Raw genomic sequence first — 20983 nt, 5'->3', positions numbered from 1 at the left:
TGAATATCAAGCTCAGGAACAAGCTACAGAGAAATGTTTTTTTGCTAACAAGTAGAGATTGGATTTTGGAATATGGTTAGATTCCCCTCCCCTGAAGGGTTTTGACAGACAGGGTCTGGAAACTGAGAGGGAGAGGTACCTTTTCCCTGACCACCACCATCCCAAAGGGAAGATGACAGTATAAACGTTAACATCAGGCATGCTACATATCATACTACTTTACACTTAGGACACATCCACATGACATATTTGATCCAGTTTCAGACCTGGTTAAGTGTCATGGCTTTCAATTGAGTCCTGAGAACAAGCTAACAACCTCCTTCCCTTGCAAAGCAAGAGCAAAAGCCCCACAGGGAACTGATTTTCTTTCTACTGGAAGACTTGAGTTTCAAACAAAAACAAAAGTCTTGGGCAGCTTGCCTTTTGTGAACCCAGTTGCTTGCTTGTAGGTCATGCAATATCCTCTGAGCTTCTGCAGAGGTGTTCCCAAGCTCCTTTGCGCAGCCATCATTCGCATGGTAAAATCCTGCATGACCCCAGATCCAAAACCTGCCAACAGAGCCACATTGAAGGAACATGAATTTAACGTGTCAGAATGCCTTGGGAGCAATGTAAACCTCTTTTCTCCTGTAGCCTTTTCTAATTCCCTTTGGAACATCCTCTACCACATCCTTGCACTTGGAACAAACAGTCAATCCAAGCTAAAGTACAGTCAAACTGCAAAGCAATGATCTGACCACATGACGAAGTTAGTGTAATGGGTTTTTGTTTTTTTTTAACATACCTTTGCATGCAAAGCTTTGGTCATAATTGATGATTAATTATTTAATTTCAATACCGCTTAATATATTAAAGAATGTCTCTAAGCAGTGTACAGGAAACTGAAACAACGGCGAATAACTTAAAAGATTGCAAAAACACACAGTTACATATCAAAATGCTACATTAATACAAAGTTGCAAATACAGTGGTACCTCGGGTTAAGTACAGTGGTACCTCGGGTTAAGTACTTAATTCGTTCCAGAGGTCCGTTCTTAACCTGAAGCACCACTTTAGCTAATGGGGCCTCCTGCTGCCGCCGCGCCGCCGGAGCACGATTTCTATTCTTATCCTGAAGCAAAGTTCTTAACCTGAAGCACTATTTCTGGGTTAGCGGAGTCTGTAACCTGAAGCGTATGTAACCTGAACCCGAGGTACCACTGTACATAAAAATCAATATCAAGTCATTTTCCTTCTGATACACCCTCCCTCTCAGCCTCCAGGTTCTCAGTCCAACAAACTCAGCTCACCCACAAAAGTCTCACAGTGAGAAGAATTCCTGGAAACAGTGGACATTACCCTAGTCTCTCACTCTAGACTTGCTTTTCATGGGCAGGCCCTAGATGCATAGTACGTCCTCAGACTGTGCCCCATTCAGATTCCCTCTCCACATCCAGGTCCAGGTCCAGCAGGTTTTGTTGTTTCCCTGGGGGTCCGAAGGATGGGAAAGGGGACGCCCTCCACCCACAGCTCTTTCTTCACCCTCTGTCTCTCCTCCTCTTCCTCAATCTTCTTGGATGATAACTGCCCAATCCACAGAGACATCCACATGTGACATTGGCATTCACACAACTGGTTCAACCTGTGGCAGCCTGTCTGGGCGTCAGCACAGATAGACTGAAAGCTGCCACATGCTGATAGGGGTTGTGAGAATGGGTCTTCAGAAGAGAAATAAGAAGGAACTACAAGGGAGAAACCCAGAGGTAAGCATCCCCACATCAATTCATACCTAATAGAAGTGTGCTCAGTTGCGTCAGGGCATGCGTTCTTATTTGTATCCCTAGGAGCTTCTGATCTGGACCCAGACAAGTGGCACAGAGGACAGGGGTAGCTGGCAGTACTGAAGTGGTATATCTGAGATGCAATTCCAGGCTGGGGAAGTCCTAGGAGGCACAGAAAAAGGTACAGGCAAAGCTTTTTTATTATTATTTTAAAGAATCTCAGATGCCACTTGCTAAATATTATGCCTTTCAACTTGTACAAGTGATTTTCTACAAGCTCACACTCTCCAACTTAGTAGCCCAACCTATATTAATCCTATTTCTCCTTTAAACCCCTGGCATATGTTTGGGGGTAACCTTATTGCAGTCCCACAAAAGTCCCTCCCACTAGTTCAGGTTTAATGTACAGTACATGTCACCTTGGGGCTTCTCTCAGATCCGGGTTACATTTCCTCCCCCCCCCCCCCGCATTCCAGCTCACTTTCACATTTTTAGGGCTTCGCCTGAATGTTCCCAATTTCCTCTTTTCATTGTTTGTCAAATGTGTCCATAAAACCAAGCCTGACTACATTAGCTCTTCTGAAGTCTCAACCCTGACATTTTTTAAAAAACCAACTTCGTTATTTTGTTCGTTCATTTGTTTTCTTCTTTTGGCCAGACACAATCTCTTACTGCCTGTTTCTCACTTTACCACCCAAGAGAAAAAGGTGATTGTAGAAGAATTCACACCTAGATCCATCATTTGGCTTGCGGTGGAGCTGTGGAGCTGCAGCTGAGGCACTCCTACTATTGTCAGCTTTGTGTTGCCATAAAGGTATTTCAGTAGCACTGTGTCAATCCATTCCAGTGTGTCGGAGTAGCTACAAAATAAGCAAAAGGAGAGAAAAAGGACCGGTGTAGTTCTTCAACCAAGTGGCTTGTTTTTAAAGCAAATCACAGTAAAGAATCCCTTTGCAATCCTAGAATTCTCTGACAATGAAATCCATCCCTTTGTAAATCAAGAAAAACTTTAATAAAAATACATATTTTAAAAATCCATCACTGCTACAAAAATGCGGGTGAGACGAAATAAACTGATTGCAACTGAACACATACTGGAAAGTTGTTATATAGGAAATAAAATTTCTTGCCACCCCTGTATGATGATTTCACCCATCAATGGACTAAGGAATCCATCTGTGGGTGCAGCCAGCCAGTTCCAGTTTGCCTTTACAAGGAGGTATTCGCCACAAGACCCAGAGGAACACTGAGAACAACCTGTGGACTCCCCTTGGCCTTCAACCATCAGGGATTTGAGGCTGCTCTGGTCTCTGAAAGTCTTAACATGAACAAGGCTCAGGGTGAAATAACTAGGGCAGGAGTCACTTAATGAACATTGTCCATGGAAGCCATGTGCAAAGGAATTTCCCCCATGCCCCACAAAACTGGCCCAGGAGGGTGTCAGAAGAACCTCCAGAACAACACACAGCTGGGGTAGAGGAGTGATTCTGAAATACTTGCATGGACAATGTTCAATACAGTGTGTCATTAAATTTCCAGATGGATAATGAATGCTCATTTTTGGGTACCACACAATGATTTTACTGCAACAGCCTACTACAGCAACGTTCCAGTCAAGAATTCAGTGACCCTTCCTTGCTGGAGAGCCTTCAAGCACTTGCTGGGTAGAAATCTCTCAGGGATCCTCTGTCTTCCCAAACGGAGCAAGGTTTGGACTAGCCAGCCTGACAAGGCCACCTCAGCTATGATCCTATGACTACAAGAAGATGGAAATGCTGCATTGTTTTTCTATTTTATCTCAGCTTGCAGGATGCATTTGCAGCAGGGTTTTTTTTTGGGGGGGGGATTAGTAGCACTTTTACAATTTGAAGAACTTTTAAAAAATGTAAGGTGCTTTGTGTTAGAATGCCTTCAAGCACTTTGGGGAAAAAACAGCACACACTACAGTACAACAACTGCTCTAGTGTGAATATACTGTATGTAGCATCTGGCAACAATGACTGACACAGACAGAAATCTGGCAAGATGGACAAGCAGTTGGGCCATGTCTGATTGTATTTGCAGCTTTGTTCGAAGACAACTTACTTGTTCTTTGACACATTTGACTATTTGGTCATGTGGCGTCTTCCTGAAATATACTTTTTATTATATTTCTCTAGAGATGGTGAGCTGCCTCCTCTGTCCAGGTCCCCCCTCTCTCTCTGGAGAGCTCACCTGCGCACAGAAGTGAAGTTCAGTCCTTTGTCGTTTGTCACAGAGATGGCCTGTTTGACAGCAGCATGCAGGAGGTGGACGTTGTTGTCATGGAAGCATCTCTGGTAATTGATAGTCAGCACAACCAGAAAGAATAGCATATGAGTGAGGCAGTTCTGGAGAGGAGGAGGTGGGAGAAGAAAGCAACAAAAGTGATGGAGCAATGAACAGGGATGTCAAGTACTGCCAATAAGAGAGTGATCAAAAACCAGACTGCAAAGAGGTGAAAACCCCAGTAATTGCTAATGTGCATTTATTATTTAATTTAAACACAGAAAGATGTAGTGCTTTCCAACTACCTAACACTACCATTGAGTGACGACAACAACAAAAGGATTTAGGTTGCATTACTATTTATTATTATTATTATTATTATTTATTTATTTAAAACACTTTTATGCCACCCTTAAATTCGATTTCCGTGTCGTTTAAAGTACAAAACAATATTGGTCAAATCAGTTCAAATCCAGCCAGGCAGAAATTATCCATAGAATGGAATATCCTATCCTATAAAACCAGTCCAGAACAGCAGCAGGATAACTAACTTCACTGAAGCCCTGGTCCAGCCATATGAACTTGTCCCTGCGCAAGACAAGTCGCTAATGTTTAGGTCAAAGCCACAATCTTATTGGGCAAACGTTTTTCAGAGAGTTGAAGGTGCTACACATCAAAGCAGCCTTTGCCATCCTGGTGCCCTCCAGATGTTTGCGGCTACAAACTCCCATCAGCCCTAACCAGCATCCCTATGTAATGCCAGGGCTAGTGGGAGTTGTAGTTCAAAACACCTGGAGGGCTCCAGGCTAGCAAAGGCCAAGTGAGATCCAGGATTGCTCTTGAGATGGACAGTTATTTCTCTTGCCCTGTTATCATCTCTGGTCAAACTGGTTTGGCGGAGCTTAGGGGGTACCACAAGAAATCTGCATACCTGTTTGAATCACTGATGCACTGCCATCCTAACTTTCAACTTCAAATTATAATTGGTCTCCAACCTTAGCTGCCGTTATCAATGAAGTTGAAATTTAAATCTGTTCTGACACCTAGTGGTCAAAGAAAATCCTCACACTTGCAATCTCGTTTTTTCTAATTCATGGATCATCACCAGCTTGTGGGTCAGGGACCAGGCCCACTGTTTGGTTGTAGCCTGATGTAAACTGAGAACACAAAATACATAATAAACCAAAAACAAATAAATAACCCCCCTGCCACAAACACACTCCTCTTACCTTGATTGCCACTACCTCTGGCCACTGAAAGAACAGGATACAGCACTAGATCTGATCTAGAAGGGGTCTTCCTCTGTCCTTGGGTATCTTCTTCCTCTAGCCATCTTTATTCATTGCTCCATTGCTTAGAGCAGCCTCAGTCCAGTATATCTGAAGGAGCGTCTCCACCCCCATAGTTCTACCCGGACACTGAGGTCCAGCTCCAAGGGCCTTCTGGCGGTTCCCTCACTGTGAGAAGCCAAGTTACAGGGAACCAGGCAGAGGGCCTTCTCGGTAGTGGCACCCACCCTGTGGAACGCCCTCCCACCAGACGTCAAAGAGAACAACAACTGCCAGACTTTTATAAATCATCTGAAGGCAGTTCTGTTTAGGGAAGCTTTTAAGGTTTGATGCGTTACTGTATTTTAATATTTTGTTGGAAGCTGCCCAGAGTGGCTGGGGAAGCCCAGCCAGATGGGCAGGGTATAAATTTTATTTTTATTATTATTATTATTATTATTATTATTATTATTATTATTATTATTATTATTATTATTAAGCCTCATTGCTTAGAGCCTAACTGAATGTTCTATCAATTGCATCATTCTTCTTTCTCACCTTCATCATCTGTGAGGTTCCTCAAGCCACCCATTCCAACATTTTGCACAAGGGAAGAAGTCACTTACCCACATCAACCCTTTGAGAGCTCGGACTTTCTTGGCCTCTTCCTTGGCCTGCAGCAGCCCATAACCACAGGGCACGCGCACCTTCCCAACTCGTTCAGGCATCTGCTTCACCAAGGGCTTCTCCACCAGCCCATCAGCTTCACCCTCCACTGGCTTGCTGATGAGAGCGGCATGCAGAGCCCCAAAGAGCACCTGAGAGAGCAGGTATATTCTCAAAGCCATTGCCAGAGGGACAGAGGAAACTGTCTTCTGCCAAGTCAGCCCATTTAGTTAAGCACTGTCAACACTAATTGGTGCCAGCTTGCCAGCGTTGCACCCCAAACCCCCACCTACCAAGAGTCTTTCAATCCCTGGAGATGCCAGGGAATCCTAGTACAGTGGTACACTGGGTTACAGACACTTCAGGTTACAGACTCTGCTAACCCAGAAATAGTACCTCAGGTTAAGAACTTTGCTTCAGGATGAGAACAGAAATCGCACGACGGTGGTGCAGTGGCAGACCCCATTAGCTAAAGTGGTGCTTCAGGTTAAGAACAGTTTCAGGTTAAGATCAGATCTCCAGAACGAATTAAGTTCTTAACCCAAGGTACCACTGTACAGAAAGTGTTAATTCAATACACAAAGCTGTTCTTTCAAGAACAGCTTCTCTCTAGACTTATGAGTGGATATCATGGCACTTCTTGACTCTGACTACGAATATACTTCACGGGCAGCCTTTCTGCTGATTTCTTTTTTAAAAATTCACTAGTTTTTCTTCCCAGCCTTTTATTAGCAGGCCAGTTGTACAAATAGCCCTTACTTTGGTTTAGAGGGAAACTACGCATTAAATTGAAAAGTCATTAGATTTTCCATAAGCAGGGGAGGGGGATTTTGGTCAGGAACATATAGAATGGGAAAGAGACTGTTAAATGCACATCCTTCCCAGTGCCACTGCTTAATCTAGGAACTATCTCATTAAAAAGAAAGCATTAAAACATCACAGATCTCCCACATCATGCATAGTTTGGCCAACTGTGTCTTAAAAGAACTTAAAGGCTTACAGGCTGATTACAGAGTTGTTTGCAATAACCTTTTTTTGGTTTACACATTATCTATACAGTGGTACCTTGGTTCCCAAACACCGAAAACCTGGAAGTAAGTGTTCAGGTTTTCGAACGTCTTTCAGAAGCCGAACGTCCGATGTGACTGTCGGCTATTGTTTCTGGGGCACCTGCACCAATCTGAACATTTCAGAATTCAAATGGACTTCTGGAATGGATTAAGTTTGGCGCTTTTGTTTTTGCTATTTATTTTGTGTTTTTGTTTTTGAGGCTTTTTAGGTTAATTTGTTTTTGTGACTGGGTTTTTGTGACCAGTTCAGCTACTGATTGATTGATTGATTGATTGATTGTGTGACTACAGAAATGGATAAAAGCCCCCCATCCAAACAATGACCATCATCGGTGCAGGTAAGATTTTTTTTTTTAATTTTAATTTTTAATCATCTACAATACTGTCCTATTTATTTTACAGTACATTGATTATTGCTTTCATTTTATGGATCAATGGTCTAGTTACATAGTAAAATTCATGTTAAATTGCTGTTTTGGGGGGTTGTTTGTAAAAGTCTGGAATGGATTAATCTGTTTTGCATTACTTTCTATGGGAAAGCGCGCCTTGGTTTTGGAACACTTTGGTTTTGGAACAGACTTCCGGAATTTGAGAAACTTCCTTAAGTTTGAGAAGCAAGGTACCACTGTAAATATATAGCAGGTGTGACCGTTGAGAAAATTCCAGCAGTGCCAATGAATTTTGTTGTGCTATTACCTTCATTGGCTCCAAAAAGATGAAAGATGTGGCGAAAGCAAAGGCAGAGGAGATTAGCCACATCAAGGCAGTGTGGTCAAGGAAGGAGGAGCCATATAAGATATTGATGGAGAAACAGCCAGCAAGCAGCAAGAAGATGGCTATGTAGATAGCTGGGAGCATCCTGGCAGGGAAGAGCCATTCCTGAGGTCTTCGGGGCACCCCTAAAATGAAGACAACCAAGCACCTGGAGTTCCATCTCTTTTATTTGGAAGAATCCCAGGGTCCTTCCTCTTCTCAAGAGCTATGATTTCATCTGTATGAAAGCAGTCATGGGCATTTCTATCTCTTTTAGGTGAACACGGCATTCATCTATTATATCAATCCATCCAAGCAGGGCAAAATTACCCTTGCCCCAAGTACTTCTAAGCCCTGTATCACCTCCTCCTAACCAGAAAATGCACCTTGCCCCATTTAAGAAAGCAATCTTATCCTCAATGCCTCATGGTCCATAAGGGGACATCACTCAAGTGAGACCTTATTCATTCTGCATTTCCACTTTAAAGTGTCCAATTTATTTATTTTTTAAAAAGAAACAAATAATATTCCAAAACAATGTATGTAGCATAAACACACAGTGTCCAACAGTATTAACACCAGTGTGTTCCCAACAAAATAAATTCAAAACAATAAAATCATGTAAAATCACAAAAGAGAAAACAATAATATACTACTTTGGGAAAGCATATACAGTTGTACCTTGGTTGTCGAACTTAATCCGATCCGGGAGTCCGTTCAACTCCTGGAACTGTTCGAAAACCAAAGTGTGCCTTCCGATTGGATGCACGTGCTTCCTGCACTCAATTGGAAGCCACGTCCGACGTTCGGCTTCTGAAAAATGTTTGCAAACCGGAACACTCACTTTCGGGTTTGCAGCTTTCGGGAGCCAAAACATTCAAGTACCAAGGCATTCGAGAACCAAGGTACGACTGTATGAATACAGAAACTCAAAGCAACCTCCTACAGCCATTTATCTGCTTTTTACTTTAACAGTATGCATAAATAAAATTGTTTTTGCTGAAAGATATTATGGAAAGGGGCAGATTATCTTCTCTGAGGAGAGTATTCCAAAGTCTAGATGCAACAACAGAAAGGGTTAAGTTGTCAGGGGTAAAATTTGACCAGGATCAAACGCTGCAACATCCTATCCTTTGTCAGCCCTTAAGAGTGCCATGAAAATGGCATGTCTTTTTGTTGCACAGGAGTCCAGGCATTATCTTCACCTGGTCACCTGAATTATGTGGAAAGAAAAACAGACTCTGTTTCTTTCCCCCACCACCCCTGCATTAGATAAAAGGTAAAGGTAAAGGGACCCCTGACCATTAGGTCCAGTCGTGCCCGACTCTGGGGTTGCAGCGCTCATCTCGCTTTATTGGCCAAGGGAGCCGGCGTACAGCTTCCAGGTCATGTGGCCAGCATGACTAAGCCGCTTCTGGCGAACCAGAGCAGCACACGGAAACGCGGTTTACCTTCCCGCTGGAGCAGTACCTATTTATCTACTTGCACACTGACGTGCTTTCGAACTGCTAGGTTGGCAGGAGCAGGGACCGAGCAACGGGAGCTCACCCCGTCGCGGGGATTCGAACCACCGACCTTCTGATCAGCAATTCCTAGGCTATGTGGTTTAACCCACAGCACCATCTGTGTCCCATCCTGCATTAGTTAATCCAGAATAATTACTATGTCCCAACTCAGAATAAAATTCTGATTCTGCCTTTAAACAACTATGCAAAAGGTGGGAGAAGCAATTTAGCTGCCTTGATCATACGTACAAAAGAGAAATTAAAGTGTGCTAAGGGAAATCTAATCTATGTTACGTCATATTACAGGTGCCCCCTGTCCCAGCACTAAGGCTCCCATAATACAAGTCTATGAGGACATATCCCATTAGTGTTCACACATACCAATCCGGGTAGAAAGCGAGGAAACAGTAGCAGGAGGAAGTTCCAAGTCAGAAAAGAAAGCGCTGCCAATATTGGTCATAGCAGAGACGTAAGAGAACGACTTCCGTAGTAAGCCCCAGCTGCTTCCATGCTGCACAATCCCATCGGACCAGCCACTACTAGAACTTTCCATTCTGCCAGCCAAGGGAACAAAAGAAGAATGTGCCAGAATTAGAGGCAAAGGATGTGTCCCAACCACCAGGGAAGGTACAACAACACATAGGAGCCATTTCAGAAGGGGGGGGGGGCTACAGGCAGCTCACAGCCCTGTGCAGGCTAGGCTGGCACAGACATGTCTAATTTTCAGGCTAATGCAGGCTTGCTGCTATTGCACCAGGATGAGTCTGAACTTAGGGTCGAATAATATGTGTAATATAATATAATATAATATAATATAATATAATATAATAATGATATATAGAGTTTTAATTCTATAAACGATCAGATCGTGAAGCTGAGGCTCCAATACTTTGGCCACCTCATGAGAAGAGAAGACTTCCTGGAAAATACCCTGATGTTGGGAAAGATGGAAGGCACAAGGAGAAGGGGACGACAGAGGACGAGATGGTAGGACAGTGTTCTTGAAGCTACCAGCATGAGTTTGACCAAACTGCGGGAGGCAGTGGAAGACAGAAGTGCCTGGCGTGCTCTGGTCCATGGGGTCACGAAGAGTCGGACACAACTAAACGACTAAACAAAAACAATTCTATCAATGTTTCCCTGTTGTTTAATTATTATTTTCTTGTTTTGGTGGTTTTTATTTGGTGGTATAAATAAATATATAATAATACTTTAAATATATTATTTTTTAATAATAATAATAATCAGGCTTAGCTTGTTCAGACCTCACTTTGAGATACACTGTGCTTGGGGTGCAGTTACATGCAATCTAAGTGCAGCAGAATCAGTTTGAACGCAGCCTCTCTGCCTCGAGAAGCAATGCCTCAAACCACTTTCACCACATATTTGTCTGCTTCCATTAACCAAAATACACCCAAATGAGAATGAATGACTATATTTATGTGTATAACTCAATTGATCGAGGTATTAATTATTATGAGTTTGGGCTGTCCATCCATTTACTTTCTTAAAGGCCTTGTTCCCTCCGCCCCTGCGAGCCCCCATCTCTTGAGTTGAATGGCTGCTCAAGGCAGCAGCAGACCAGGCAACATACCCATCATAGATGAGATCTGCTTCAACTTGAGGTGAAAACCGGCCACTGTCAGATGTGACACAGTCAGAGATGTTCTCCTGAGTTCTGTCAACAGCACAGTTGAGCAAACCTTCCGCTGTGGGGACAATAAGAAAAACTGAAGTTATAAAGTAGGCCCTACTGCTAAGCCTTCATGCAGCTAAGCTTCCTTTTCACCTTCCCAACCCCATTTCTGAAGCCAATTCTCTCACCTATTTTGCAGCCCTGCTTTGCACCCCACTTTCCACCTTCATCCCTATGTCCATTCCTCCTACCGCACAGTACAACTACTAACCACCTTTTTCATTACAAATCCTCCAATGGGGGGGGGTCTGCGTGATGACAGCCTTACATTTTTATGTATAGAGGAAGAAGTAACTCATTATGAGGGAGGCCAACTTTCAAAGTTCCTTTTCAGAATCAAAATAGCATAAAAAGCAAACAAACAAGTGTACCCTAAACCAGCTAGAAATTGCTTTCACTTATGATTGACCCACATTTATCAGTAGAAGGATGAAGTGCAATCCTACACATGTTTACTCAACAGCGAGCCCTGCTGTGTTCAGTGGGACCTACTCCCCTAGTGAGTATTACTTAGGACTGCAGCCTAGGTTTGGTTCATTTTTTTACCACTGCCAAACTTTTACTCATAAACAGGAGCAAATCTATGTGTGAGAGAGATTGAGTGCAAGGGAGACATAGTAGGGAAAATGTGGTAGGAGATTACCAGAGTGATGGCCGCAGCTCGACCTCCTACTGTCCTCAGAATCTCTGAATGAAAAGGACAGGGGGTCATCATCAGAACTGGACATGGAGTCAATTCCCAACTTTGTCATTGCCTTCTTCCTCTTGAGAATCCGACTTCCATTCATCAGGGGGTCAGAGTTCAAAAGGTCAGGAATATCAAAGATGCTGTTGCATGAAGGCCATTCATTGGCAGCCCTGCAGATTTTTGAAAAGGCACCTGAATAAGGTCAGAACCTTGGCCAGTAGGAAGCTCACACCTTGTTTAACTAGTTGAGGATGCTTCAACTGTAGCTACATAATCTGAAACAGACTTTCACATCCCTGACAATTGCCTCTTCTGGCTGGGGCTGATGAGAGAGCCAGCAACCAACATAATCGGTAGGAACTGGGTTAGGGAAGGGTGTTCTAGGGTGAGAAAAGATTCTGGTGCCTCAAGAGTCTGCTCAGACAAACCTACCAAAGCCAGGATGCTACTATAGCTAAGTGATTGGATACGCCAGCAAAAACCCAAGGTTCCACTCAACTAAGAAGGTTGCTGGATAGCTGTAAGCAAAGTCATAATTTCTCAGGGTTGTTTTGTGGCTAACTCACCACTAAGGGCCAAACTAAATGTGAGATTTATTATATGCTTTGTCCCAATGTGTGCGCACCCACCCACATGAGATGAAGCAACATCATGGGAGAGCTGTTTCTAGGACCAAGGTGAAACTGTCATTCTCCCTTGCTATTTTTGCTATTGCCATGCAGTATTGTAACAATACCTGTCGTTGCCTATGAAGTTCTTCTGGTTGGAAACTGGCTTTCTACTAAAGAGGGATTCCTGTAAAGGACAAAATAAAACAAATAAAAATGGTCAAATGGGAGGGAAATACCAAGTATGGATGCCACATAAAACCAAGAAATGTAAACCTCAAAGGAACCTTCATCCCAATTACCATTCAGGGTATATAAGTAAACTAATCTCTCTGCTACTATGTCATATTGAACGGAAGTCAAACTGAGGGTGACTAGATGAAATAGATGACAGGGCACCACCTTTTATAGTTATGTAGAACATAAAATAAAGGTGGATACTGTTTTTCTTTACTCCTGCAAATGTATCACACGACCTGAAGAATTTATTCCAGCAAAGCAGCTCTTTTAAGATGGAAGTGGCTGACAAAGGCATCACAACAAAGAATTTTATTTTGTAAAAAAAAGAAGAAGCAGCAGCTTTGAAAATGCAATATGTCCTCTAGATATCCTTGGTAGCCAAATTCCTTGCAGTGGGATGAGGAGGCGGGAGTTTAAACCAGGAAATCCAAACCTCTCCTCAACTACAAGCTCACTAGCTGGTCTTAGGTAAGCCACAGTTTCTCAGACTCAGCTCCTGCATTTGCAACATGGGGGTGATGATGATGTTGATGATGATGATAAGAAACAAGCAATCAAACGACCTCACAGGGTTCTTGTAAAGACAATCAAGATAATATATGCACAGCACTTTGAACATTATATATTGTTATAAATGCTTTTTAAAACAATAGCTCAAGCCTGGGGAGGTTGCTGGTTGGTTACAGGATCTCATGCAAGTTCAGCACTGTGGAAATTCTTTCTATTGCCACTATGAGGCCCACAGAATAGCTCTACTCACACTGCCAACAGAACCCATATCCACAATGGACTCCATTCTTCCAGGGACAGATAAGAAGGAGGAGCTACCCAAGTTAGAGCAGTCAAGAGACACATCCATCTCCACAGTCTGGCAGTCCTGAGCAGGCGGGTCAGGATCTTCTATTACAATCTGTTGGACAGAGGGGACATGTTCACGCACCCTAACCAAACATTCAGTGGGGCCCTTGTCCTGCTGCCACCCACTTGGAAGGCTGGTGCTCCACTCAGCACTTGCTTGGCAATTTCTAATTCATTTCACAATGTAAAGGAAACGATTCATGACTCAGCGGTCCCTTCCATCTCTATGACTCTATAGCATTTGTATTATTCCTATTCTTATCAGTTATGTCTGTTTTTGTGGCTTTCCTTCCTCGGTTCCTGGTTAGCTTTCTCTCCGTGTTGCCTTTATGATTGAAGGAGGTACCTTACTGCGTGTTTTCCGGAAGAGAAAACTGAAGAGTAGTTGTATTGGGTAAACCACGACTGCTGCAGTTATTCCAACCACAATGCTCTCTGCAGTCAAAGAAATCTGTCTTCCAACAGGATAGCTGCAGGGGGGGAAATGTAGATTTAGCCATTTAGCCAGAACCTAGAGTAAGTGAGCAATGATCTGAATAGTGTCATATTTTATGTGGACTCCTTTCTGAGGGCACAGTTTTTAGACCACACACACAAACATGATATCCATGCATCAGATGGTCAGAGCTCGAAAGGAGCCATCTGATTATAACAATACAGCTAAAGCATCTCACTCTCCTCTCCCCCAGGCATCCTGGGAACTGTAGTTTGTTAAGATGCTGGGAACTGTAGCTCTTCGAGCTCTTTGGCCATAGGTCTAACAACAACAACAACAACAACAATTTATTATTTATACCCTGCCCATCTGGCTGGGTTTCCCCAGCCACTCTGGGCAGATTCCAACAAAATACACTGGTACCTCGGGTTAAGAACTTAATTCGTTCTGGAGGTCCGTTCTTAACCTGAAACTGTTCTTAACCTGAGGTACCACTTTAGCTAATGGGGCCTCCTGCTGCTGTCATACCACCACCGTGCGATTTCTGTTCTCATCCTGAAGCAAAGTTATTAACCCGAGGTACTATTTCTGGGTTAGTGAAGTCTGTAACCTGAAGCATCTGTAACCTAGGTGTCTGTAACCCGAGGTACCACTGTACTAAAATACAATAATTCATCGAATAGTAAAAGCTTCCCTAAACAGGGATTCCTTCATATATATATATTTTTAAGTAATATTTATTAAATTTTCCAATAAAAACATACAAGTACAAAACAACTACAATGAAAACAAACACAAACAAAAAACAACAAGTATAATTTCAAAACTTATTTTCTCAACCTTATTTCCCCGACTTCCTCATACCTCACCGTTTTGTATTCTAGTTTCATTATCCCATCAGCAACTCCATTCCCTTATTTCCCAAAGGTTTTTTACTAATTCCATTCCTTTTCTTACCCTAATGTCTCTGAAAACCAATATTTTTAAGTCCATGTCAATCTAACATTCTTTAATCTTGTAATATTTATTAAGATAGTCCTTAAACTAAGGACTAATTTAAGGTCCTTCAGATGTCTTCTAAAAGTCATATAGTTGTTAATTTCTTTGACATCTGGTGGGAGGGCTTTCCAGAGGACGGGTGCCACTACCGAGAAGGCCCTCTGCCTAGTTCCCTGTAACTTCACTTCCCCCAGTGAGGGAACCGCCAGAAGGCCCTCGGCGCTGGAACTCAGTGTGGGGCAGAACAATGGGGGTGGAGACGCTCCTTCAAGTATAATGGGCCGAGGCCATCCCCCACCCCATGATTTGGGGGGAAGAGAGAGTCATGTGTTTTAAATGGATGGTGTGTCATTCCACTGAGCTCATCCTTCCTTTCTGCTTGCACCTGTTGCGCATTCCCTCCCTTGCTCCCCGATATGCTCACCTGTGGCCCTTAACTCCAACTGCACCATACCATACGGCGCACGTAGCTAGGAAGAGCTGAACCATGAGCAGGCAGCAAGTGAGCCTCTGTACCCGGGTAAAGCGGCTGTTAGGAGGACGGCTCCAAACAGAAAGCCAGATGTGCCAGTCGGAAAACCCAAGGTGCATCTGTGCAGGGAAAATTCGGGAAAAGCATCTCAGTTCCTGTGGACCTGTAAACAATAACAGAAACGAAATTCACTGCCTCCTAGTTGCTGCCGACAGCATCTCTTCATGCTGAACCATCCTTATTTCCTCTAGCCAGCATCACCACTGTCATAATTATTTAACTACTGGACTTGTCAATAATTTTGGGCACCTGTTGCCTTGTCAGTGGTGCACAAAACTTTTCATATATGAAAAATTGAAGAATATCATGCAAAATGTCACAGTGTTTTTCACAGAAACATCCCCCCCCAAAACTTTTTCATTTACTCAGGCCTTTGGTAATTAAATAGGCCCCTATGGTGGTGCCCATCCTTTAATGGATTGGTTAGGACTTGTCCTTATTAATATGTTATTGGATGAGCATTTTGTGTATTTTTGCATTCATTGTTTTAACTTTTCCAGTTTTAATTGTTTTATCTGCAGCATTTTATCCTGTTAAATCATTTTAAGAGTCCCCCCTTTTGTATAAAGTGACCAACAAAATTAATAAACAATAAAAACACAAATAATAATAAAAACATTCCAGTTCCGCAAAACCCACATTTTTTTTTTATTTTGTGAGGGAAAGGAAAGTTTGGCTGGGATTAAAGCCCCCACCCAGGCTCTAGGGACAAGAATAGCTTCTGAGGCAGGCTGAGGTCTAGCGATAAAGAGGCCACAAGTCACCATGTGATTGATGAATAGATGCAACAGACTGAGAAAGAGGAAGTAATTTAATTACAAGGAAACTCAGAAGGGAGGGATTTGAGGAAGTCAACCAAGATGTTTAAAAGGTTGGATTTGTGAAGAATTAAGTTTGTTGTTATTGTTTATCTGTTTATTGTTCCCTCCCCCCCTTTCTTTTTCTTTTTTTGTTTTTGTGTATCATTTTGCTTTGTGGTTTATGTTATCATTGTGGAAAATCTAATAAAAAAATTATTTTAAAAAAAGAGAATGAGGAAGTAAAGTGAATGAGAAAGCGCTCCAAGAAAGTAGTTCAGACAAAGAAGAAAATTAGTGTGTGCGTCAAAACAGATTTGGCTTTAAAACGGGATGGGGGCAAGCTGCCCACATGGTTGGCTCCCATGATTGGTCTCTGCCCTGTTAGGCTTACCTGTTAGCAGTGGCAGACTCTGGGAATCCACCAACCATCTAAATTACCCACAATCCCCCTCAATGGTGCAATGATTCTCAGACCAGCTGCAGCCAAGAGAGTGGGTGGTCTCAGCAGCTGCTCGAGGGTGCTGATGCTGGTCTTAATATTAAGAAACTGCCCGGTGTTCAAGGCAAGATGTACGCTATGTCAACTCATCACTACAGTCGTACCTTGGTTTTCGAACAGCTTAGTTCTCGAATGTTTTGGCTCCCAAACATCGCAAGTCGGAAGTAAATGTTTTGGTTTGTGAACTATTTTTGGAAGCCGCATGTTCAACGGGGTTTCCGATTGGCTGCAGGACCTTCCTGTAGCCTATCAGAAGCTGCGCTTTGGTTTCCAAATGTTTTGGAAGTTGAACGGACTTCCAGAATGGATTCTGTTAGACTTCCAAGGTACAACTGTATAGTACTTTGCTCTGGAAATGGCAACTGTTTTTGTAAACTGCTTTGAGGGTTCTTTTTTTTATAATCAAGCGGTGTATAAATTTTATGAAATAAATAAACGAGGGCCAAGAAGGGTGGACTAATGTAGGATACCAGAGACTTGATATCCCATACTGGTTTGAACTACCCAGCCAATTTTCTAGTCCCGTGGTTACCAATACCTATGAAAACTGCAGTGCTCAGGAAGCTATTCCCACAGGCTATCAACTCACATGCTGCAAGGACCTCTTTTTCCACCATTCCCTCATTCTTTTCATTTTCCACAGACAGCCAGTCCTCCACTAGGAAGAAGTACATATTGTCTGTCTGCTTGTCCCATACAATAACGTGCTGCAGGTACCAAGAGGGGTCCAGACCTGGTCATAAAGAAAGATGGTGAAGCAAACAACCTCCAAACAACTAGCTAAATGACAACTGTTCAGGACTGTGGCAACAGGGGGCACCGGACCACACAAATGGGTGGGTGCCCAGAGATGGGCTCCCAGGAACTTTGCTCCTCCCTGATCCCTTTTGATTGGGGTTTTTTTTTTTTTTTTGGATTTAGTTTGCAGTTAAGGAGGAAAGAACTTAATACCGAGTCCTGGTTCAGAAACCACACCAAGCCAAACTTTGGCATAGCACAGCGCAGCGGCTGAAGGGAACAGGGAAGAACATAGTAATTGTGAGCTCCTCTCTGGGGTCCTTTATGTTCACACAGCTTGGCTTAGCACAGTGGTTCTCAGACTTATTTCTCTGGGTCACACTTTAATATAAATTTGCTTGTGCCACACTGAATTGTTTATTGATAAGAAATACATTTCAAAACACAGCTAGTATCCTCAGTATCACTTGACGCTCTTGCTCTCATTTTGAAGAGATCTATCCATATTCTGCAAATAAATAAAATTATTTGATACTACACTATACAGAAATGTTTAAATGTTTCTTTGATTGTCCTTGAATCTTCCTGCCCCATTTGTGGTCTTCTCCTGCCCCACCTTTTGAGAACCACTGGGTTAGAGCATTGTGTGAACTTGGCTATAGTGTCATCAGTTTATGGCAAGCAATACTACAACATTTGATGATGGAAACTAAACTTAACAAATTCATGGAAGGAAGATCTATTAAGGGCTATCAGGCTGCATAGACACCATTCATTTAAAGCACATGACTTCCTCCACAGAATCCTGTGAGTTTATCCCTCAAGGAGCTGCAATTCCCAGCACTTTTAGCAAACAAAATTCCCAGGATTCTTTGGGGGAAGTCATGTGCTTCAAGTTTGCTTTAAATTTATGGTGTGCATGCAGTCTTATGCTGAATCATTACATGAAGCAGAATGCCAGACTCAGGGACAAATAACCAGGGAAAGCCAACACCATCACAACCTGCTTGTGAATACTCAAAGGTACCTGGCTACCTAGAAATTCTGCTGTCCATAGCAAATTCCAAGACTGGGCTTTCTGGACTGTGGGCACCTTGCTTTTTGCTCTGCAGTGTAATGTAGTGGTTAGATCATGGGTAGGCAAACTAAGGCCCGGGGGCTGGATCTGGCCCAAACACCTTCTAAATCTGGCCCGCAGACGGTCCGGGAATCAGCATGTTTTTACATGAGTAGAATGTACAGTGGTACCTCTGGCTGCAAACGGGATCCATTCCTGAGGCCCGTTCGCAACTTGAAAAGAACACAACCCGCGTCTGCGCACGTGCATGATGTCATTTTTGCGCATCTGTGCATACGCAAGCGGTGAAACCCGGAAGTAACAGTTTTCGGTACTTGCAGGTCGCCGCGGAACACAACCTGAAAATGCGCAAGCTGAAGCAAATGTAACATGAGGTATGGCTGTATTCTTTTATTTATAATGCATCTCTGGGTTATTTGTGGGGCCTGCCTGGTGTTTTTACATGAGTAGAATGTGTGTTTTTATTTAAAATGTGTGGGGAAATGATTGCTTGTACATAAGAGCATGAGCAAAGTTCTTATTATTGCAGGGTGATTTCATAGCTAAAAGCATCCTTGGAGCATGATCAACGCGTGAATAGCTCGTGCTGTCCCAAATGACTGGTCCACGTAACATAGCCTGATCGTCTATGTGGTCTAGTGCGATGGCCCTTATCTGCTAGCTGAGGCAAAGTTTTCTCCTTGAATTTGTATCTTTTCTTCGGCACACAATAAAGGTTGGGGCTGCAGCAGCTTCGAGAGAGAGCTGCGGCCGGATTTCTGCAACCCATCTTGGTGTGAGACTGATTATTTACGGATGGCGAGCAGGTTCTCATCAAAAATGCACCTCTAGGTTATTTGTGGGGCATAGGAATTAGTTCATTTTTTTTTTTTCAAAATATAGTCCTGCCCTGCTGAAAAAGATTGCTGACCCCTGGGTTAGAGTGTTGGATGAGAACTGGGGAGACCTAACCACTATCTCTTAACCTAAGGGTGAAATGGGAGGCAGGGGAATCATGTACATTTTCCCTGAACTCCTACGAGGAAAGGTAGAACATAAATGTATTTTAAAAATTTAAAAGCACAAAAAGAGCATTGATTGTCAAGTCATACCTGTGTTATCGTGCCAGACGTGGATCTTCCAAATCTCTCCTAGGTTTGCATCCGTTTCTATTTGGAAAATATCCTGGCTGTTTCTCTGGAAGGCCCAGCCCTTGTCCAGGTGGCGAGAGCCGCTTTTGTTCAGCCCATATAATCGGATCCCTATATGGGCTGTGGTACCTTCAAAAGAGGCGCAGGATAGCGGAAGGTAATGTTAAATTAAACTCCTGTGAATCATTAGCTCTTTACAACAAAGGGTCTCGTAGCACCTTAAAGACAAACAAATTTCTCAGGATTGAGTGGAAGGTGCAAATACCAGGGGAAAGGGCGAGTACGGAAGCATGTTCAGTGGTGAAACGGGCTGTCAGAACAATACCCTGACTCTTCCCATCCATACCTGAGCCTCTTTTCCAGCCTGTCTTCACTATCAGCCAGTACTTGTACCGTCCAGGCTGACCACACCGAGGGATGATCCCTACCCGAGTGATGTCAATGTCGTCCAGCTTGTGGGATATCAATGCTATCCCCAGGTAAATGGAGAAAAGGACGGTGCAAGTGATCAGTGCCAAGGGACTCTGCCAGGAATGCTTCCTCTGAAAGAAATAAAGCAGACTGGGATTGGTGTGCATAGCGGGGGAGGAGGGGAAGGCTCCAGGTTAACCAACCAGTGGAGAAACTGTGGTTCTCTGCTATACACACACACACACACACAATTTCAACATATCAAAACATATCATATTCATTATTTTTCCCCTTCCCCCCACCTCCCCAATGAACCCTCCCTCCCCCCCCAAGACTTCTCTCAGTTCCTCTTTCTGATTTCTCAATACATATTGTTCTCTGCATACTGTAATATTGTATAAATCCTTATATTATCTATCTACTATATTAACCATCAATACATTTGTGTAGGTTTATTCAAAACCTGCAAAGGAGTCCAGTTCATTTTGTTGTCTTTTTAGATAGTTTCATTATTCTTTGAAGTCACAGTTGTCCTTATCTCAAAGTTTGTATGTCAGTTTAGCCAGTTCTGCATAGATCTTTATTTATATATTTGGGCACTTAATATACCACTCACATTTAAACAAATCTCTACATGGTTTACACACCACGCAATTCAACAGGAGTGAAATGCACCGCACCATCCTCCCCCCCCCCTCCCCAAGCCATCCCTTGCTTGGCTGATCTCACATTAAAGCCAAGCAGATAATGCTTCTTACCCATACTCTAAAGGAGACAAGGCTTTCTGTTTCCAAGTCATTGTGGACCATGCATTACAATATATCAGGCCACAAAAGCCACAACGTAACTGTTTGTTTTCTGCTACTCTAATAGGCTGCACATATGTTTGATCTTCCAAGCTCCACAATTTTTTATTATTATTATTATTATTATTATTATTATTATTATTATTATTATTAAATGTATCCTGCAGGTGTTTTATTTAATTCTTTCTTTGGATT

The 20983-nt window shown here is 42.9% G+C and overlaps 1 protein-coding gene across 4 annotated transcripts in view; it reads right to left on the bottom strand.

The window, feature by feature from the left end:
• Positions 1-308: 308 nt before the first annotated feature.
• LOC310839379 (polycystin-1-like) overlaps positions 309-20983 on the bottom strand; it is a gene marked incomplete at its 3' end in the record, with an annotated part of 61991 nt that continues 41316 nt past the window's right edge. For 2 of the 4 annotated variants that reach the window (XM_083727914.1, XM_083727913.1), the window contains exons 28-43: positions 19918-20113; positions 19533-19700; positions 17215-17358; positions 15219-15429; positions 13706-13829; positions 13262-13411; positions 12390-12448; positions 11609-11823; positions 10864-10978; positions 9651-9823; positions 7708-7910; positions 5902-6093; positions 3975-4129; positions 2490-2620; positions 1769-1922; positions 309-549 (exon numbers count right to left, since the gene is read on the bottom strand). In XM_083727914.1, the coding sequence (XP_083584040.1) occupies positions 309-549; positions 1769-1922; positions 2490-2620; positions 3975-4129; positions 5902-6093; positions 7708-7910; positions 9651-9823; positions 10864-10978; positions 11609-11823; positions 12390-12448; positions 13262-13411; positions 13706-13829; positions 15219-15429; positions 17215-17358; positions 19533-19700; positions 19918-20113 (2631 nt within the window). Of the gene's footprint in view, positions 550-1768; positions 1923-2489; positions 2621-3974; positions 4130-5901; positions 6094-7707; positions 7911-9650; positions 9824-10863; positions 10979-11608; positions 11846-12389; positions 12449-13261; positions 13412-13705; positions 13830-15218; positions 15430-17214; positions 17359-19532; positions 19701-19917; positions 20114-20983 lie in introns of those variants that run through there. The other 2 variants (XR_014561481.1, XM_083727915.1) reach the window with 2 other exon arrangements.

The sequence above is a fragment of the Podarcis gaigeae genome, assembly GCF_964106915.1.
Source record: "Podarcis gaigeae genome assembly, chromosome: 2".
Lineage (NCBI taxonomy): Eukaryota > Metazoa > Chordata > Lepidosauria > Squamata > Lacertidae > Podarcis > Podarcis gaigeae.
The sequence above is the reverse complement of the archived record's forward strand: the minus strand, read 5'-3'. Positions and strand labels throughout refer to the sequence as shown.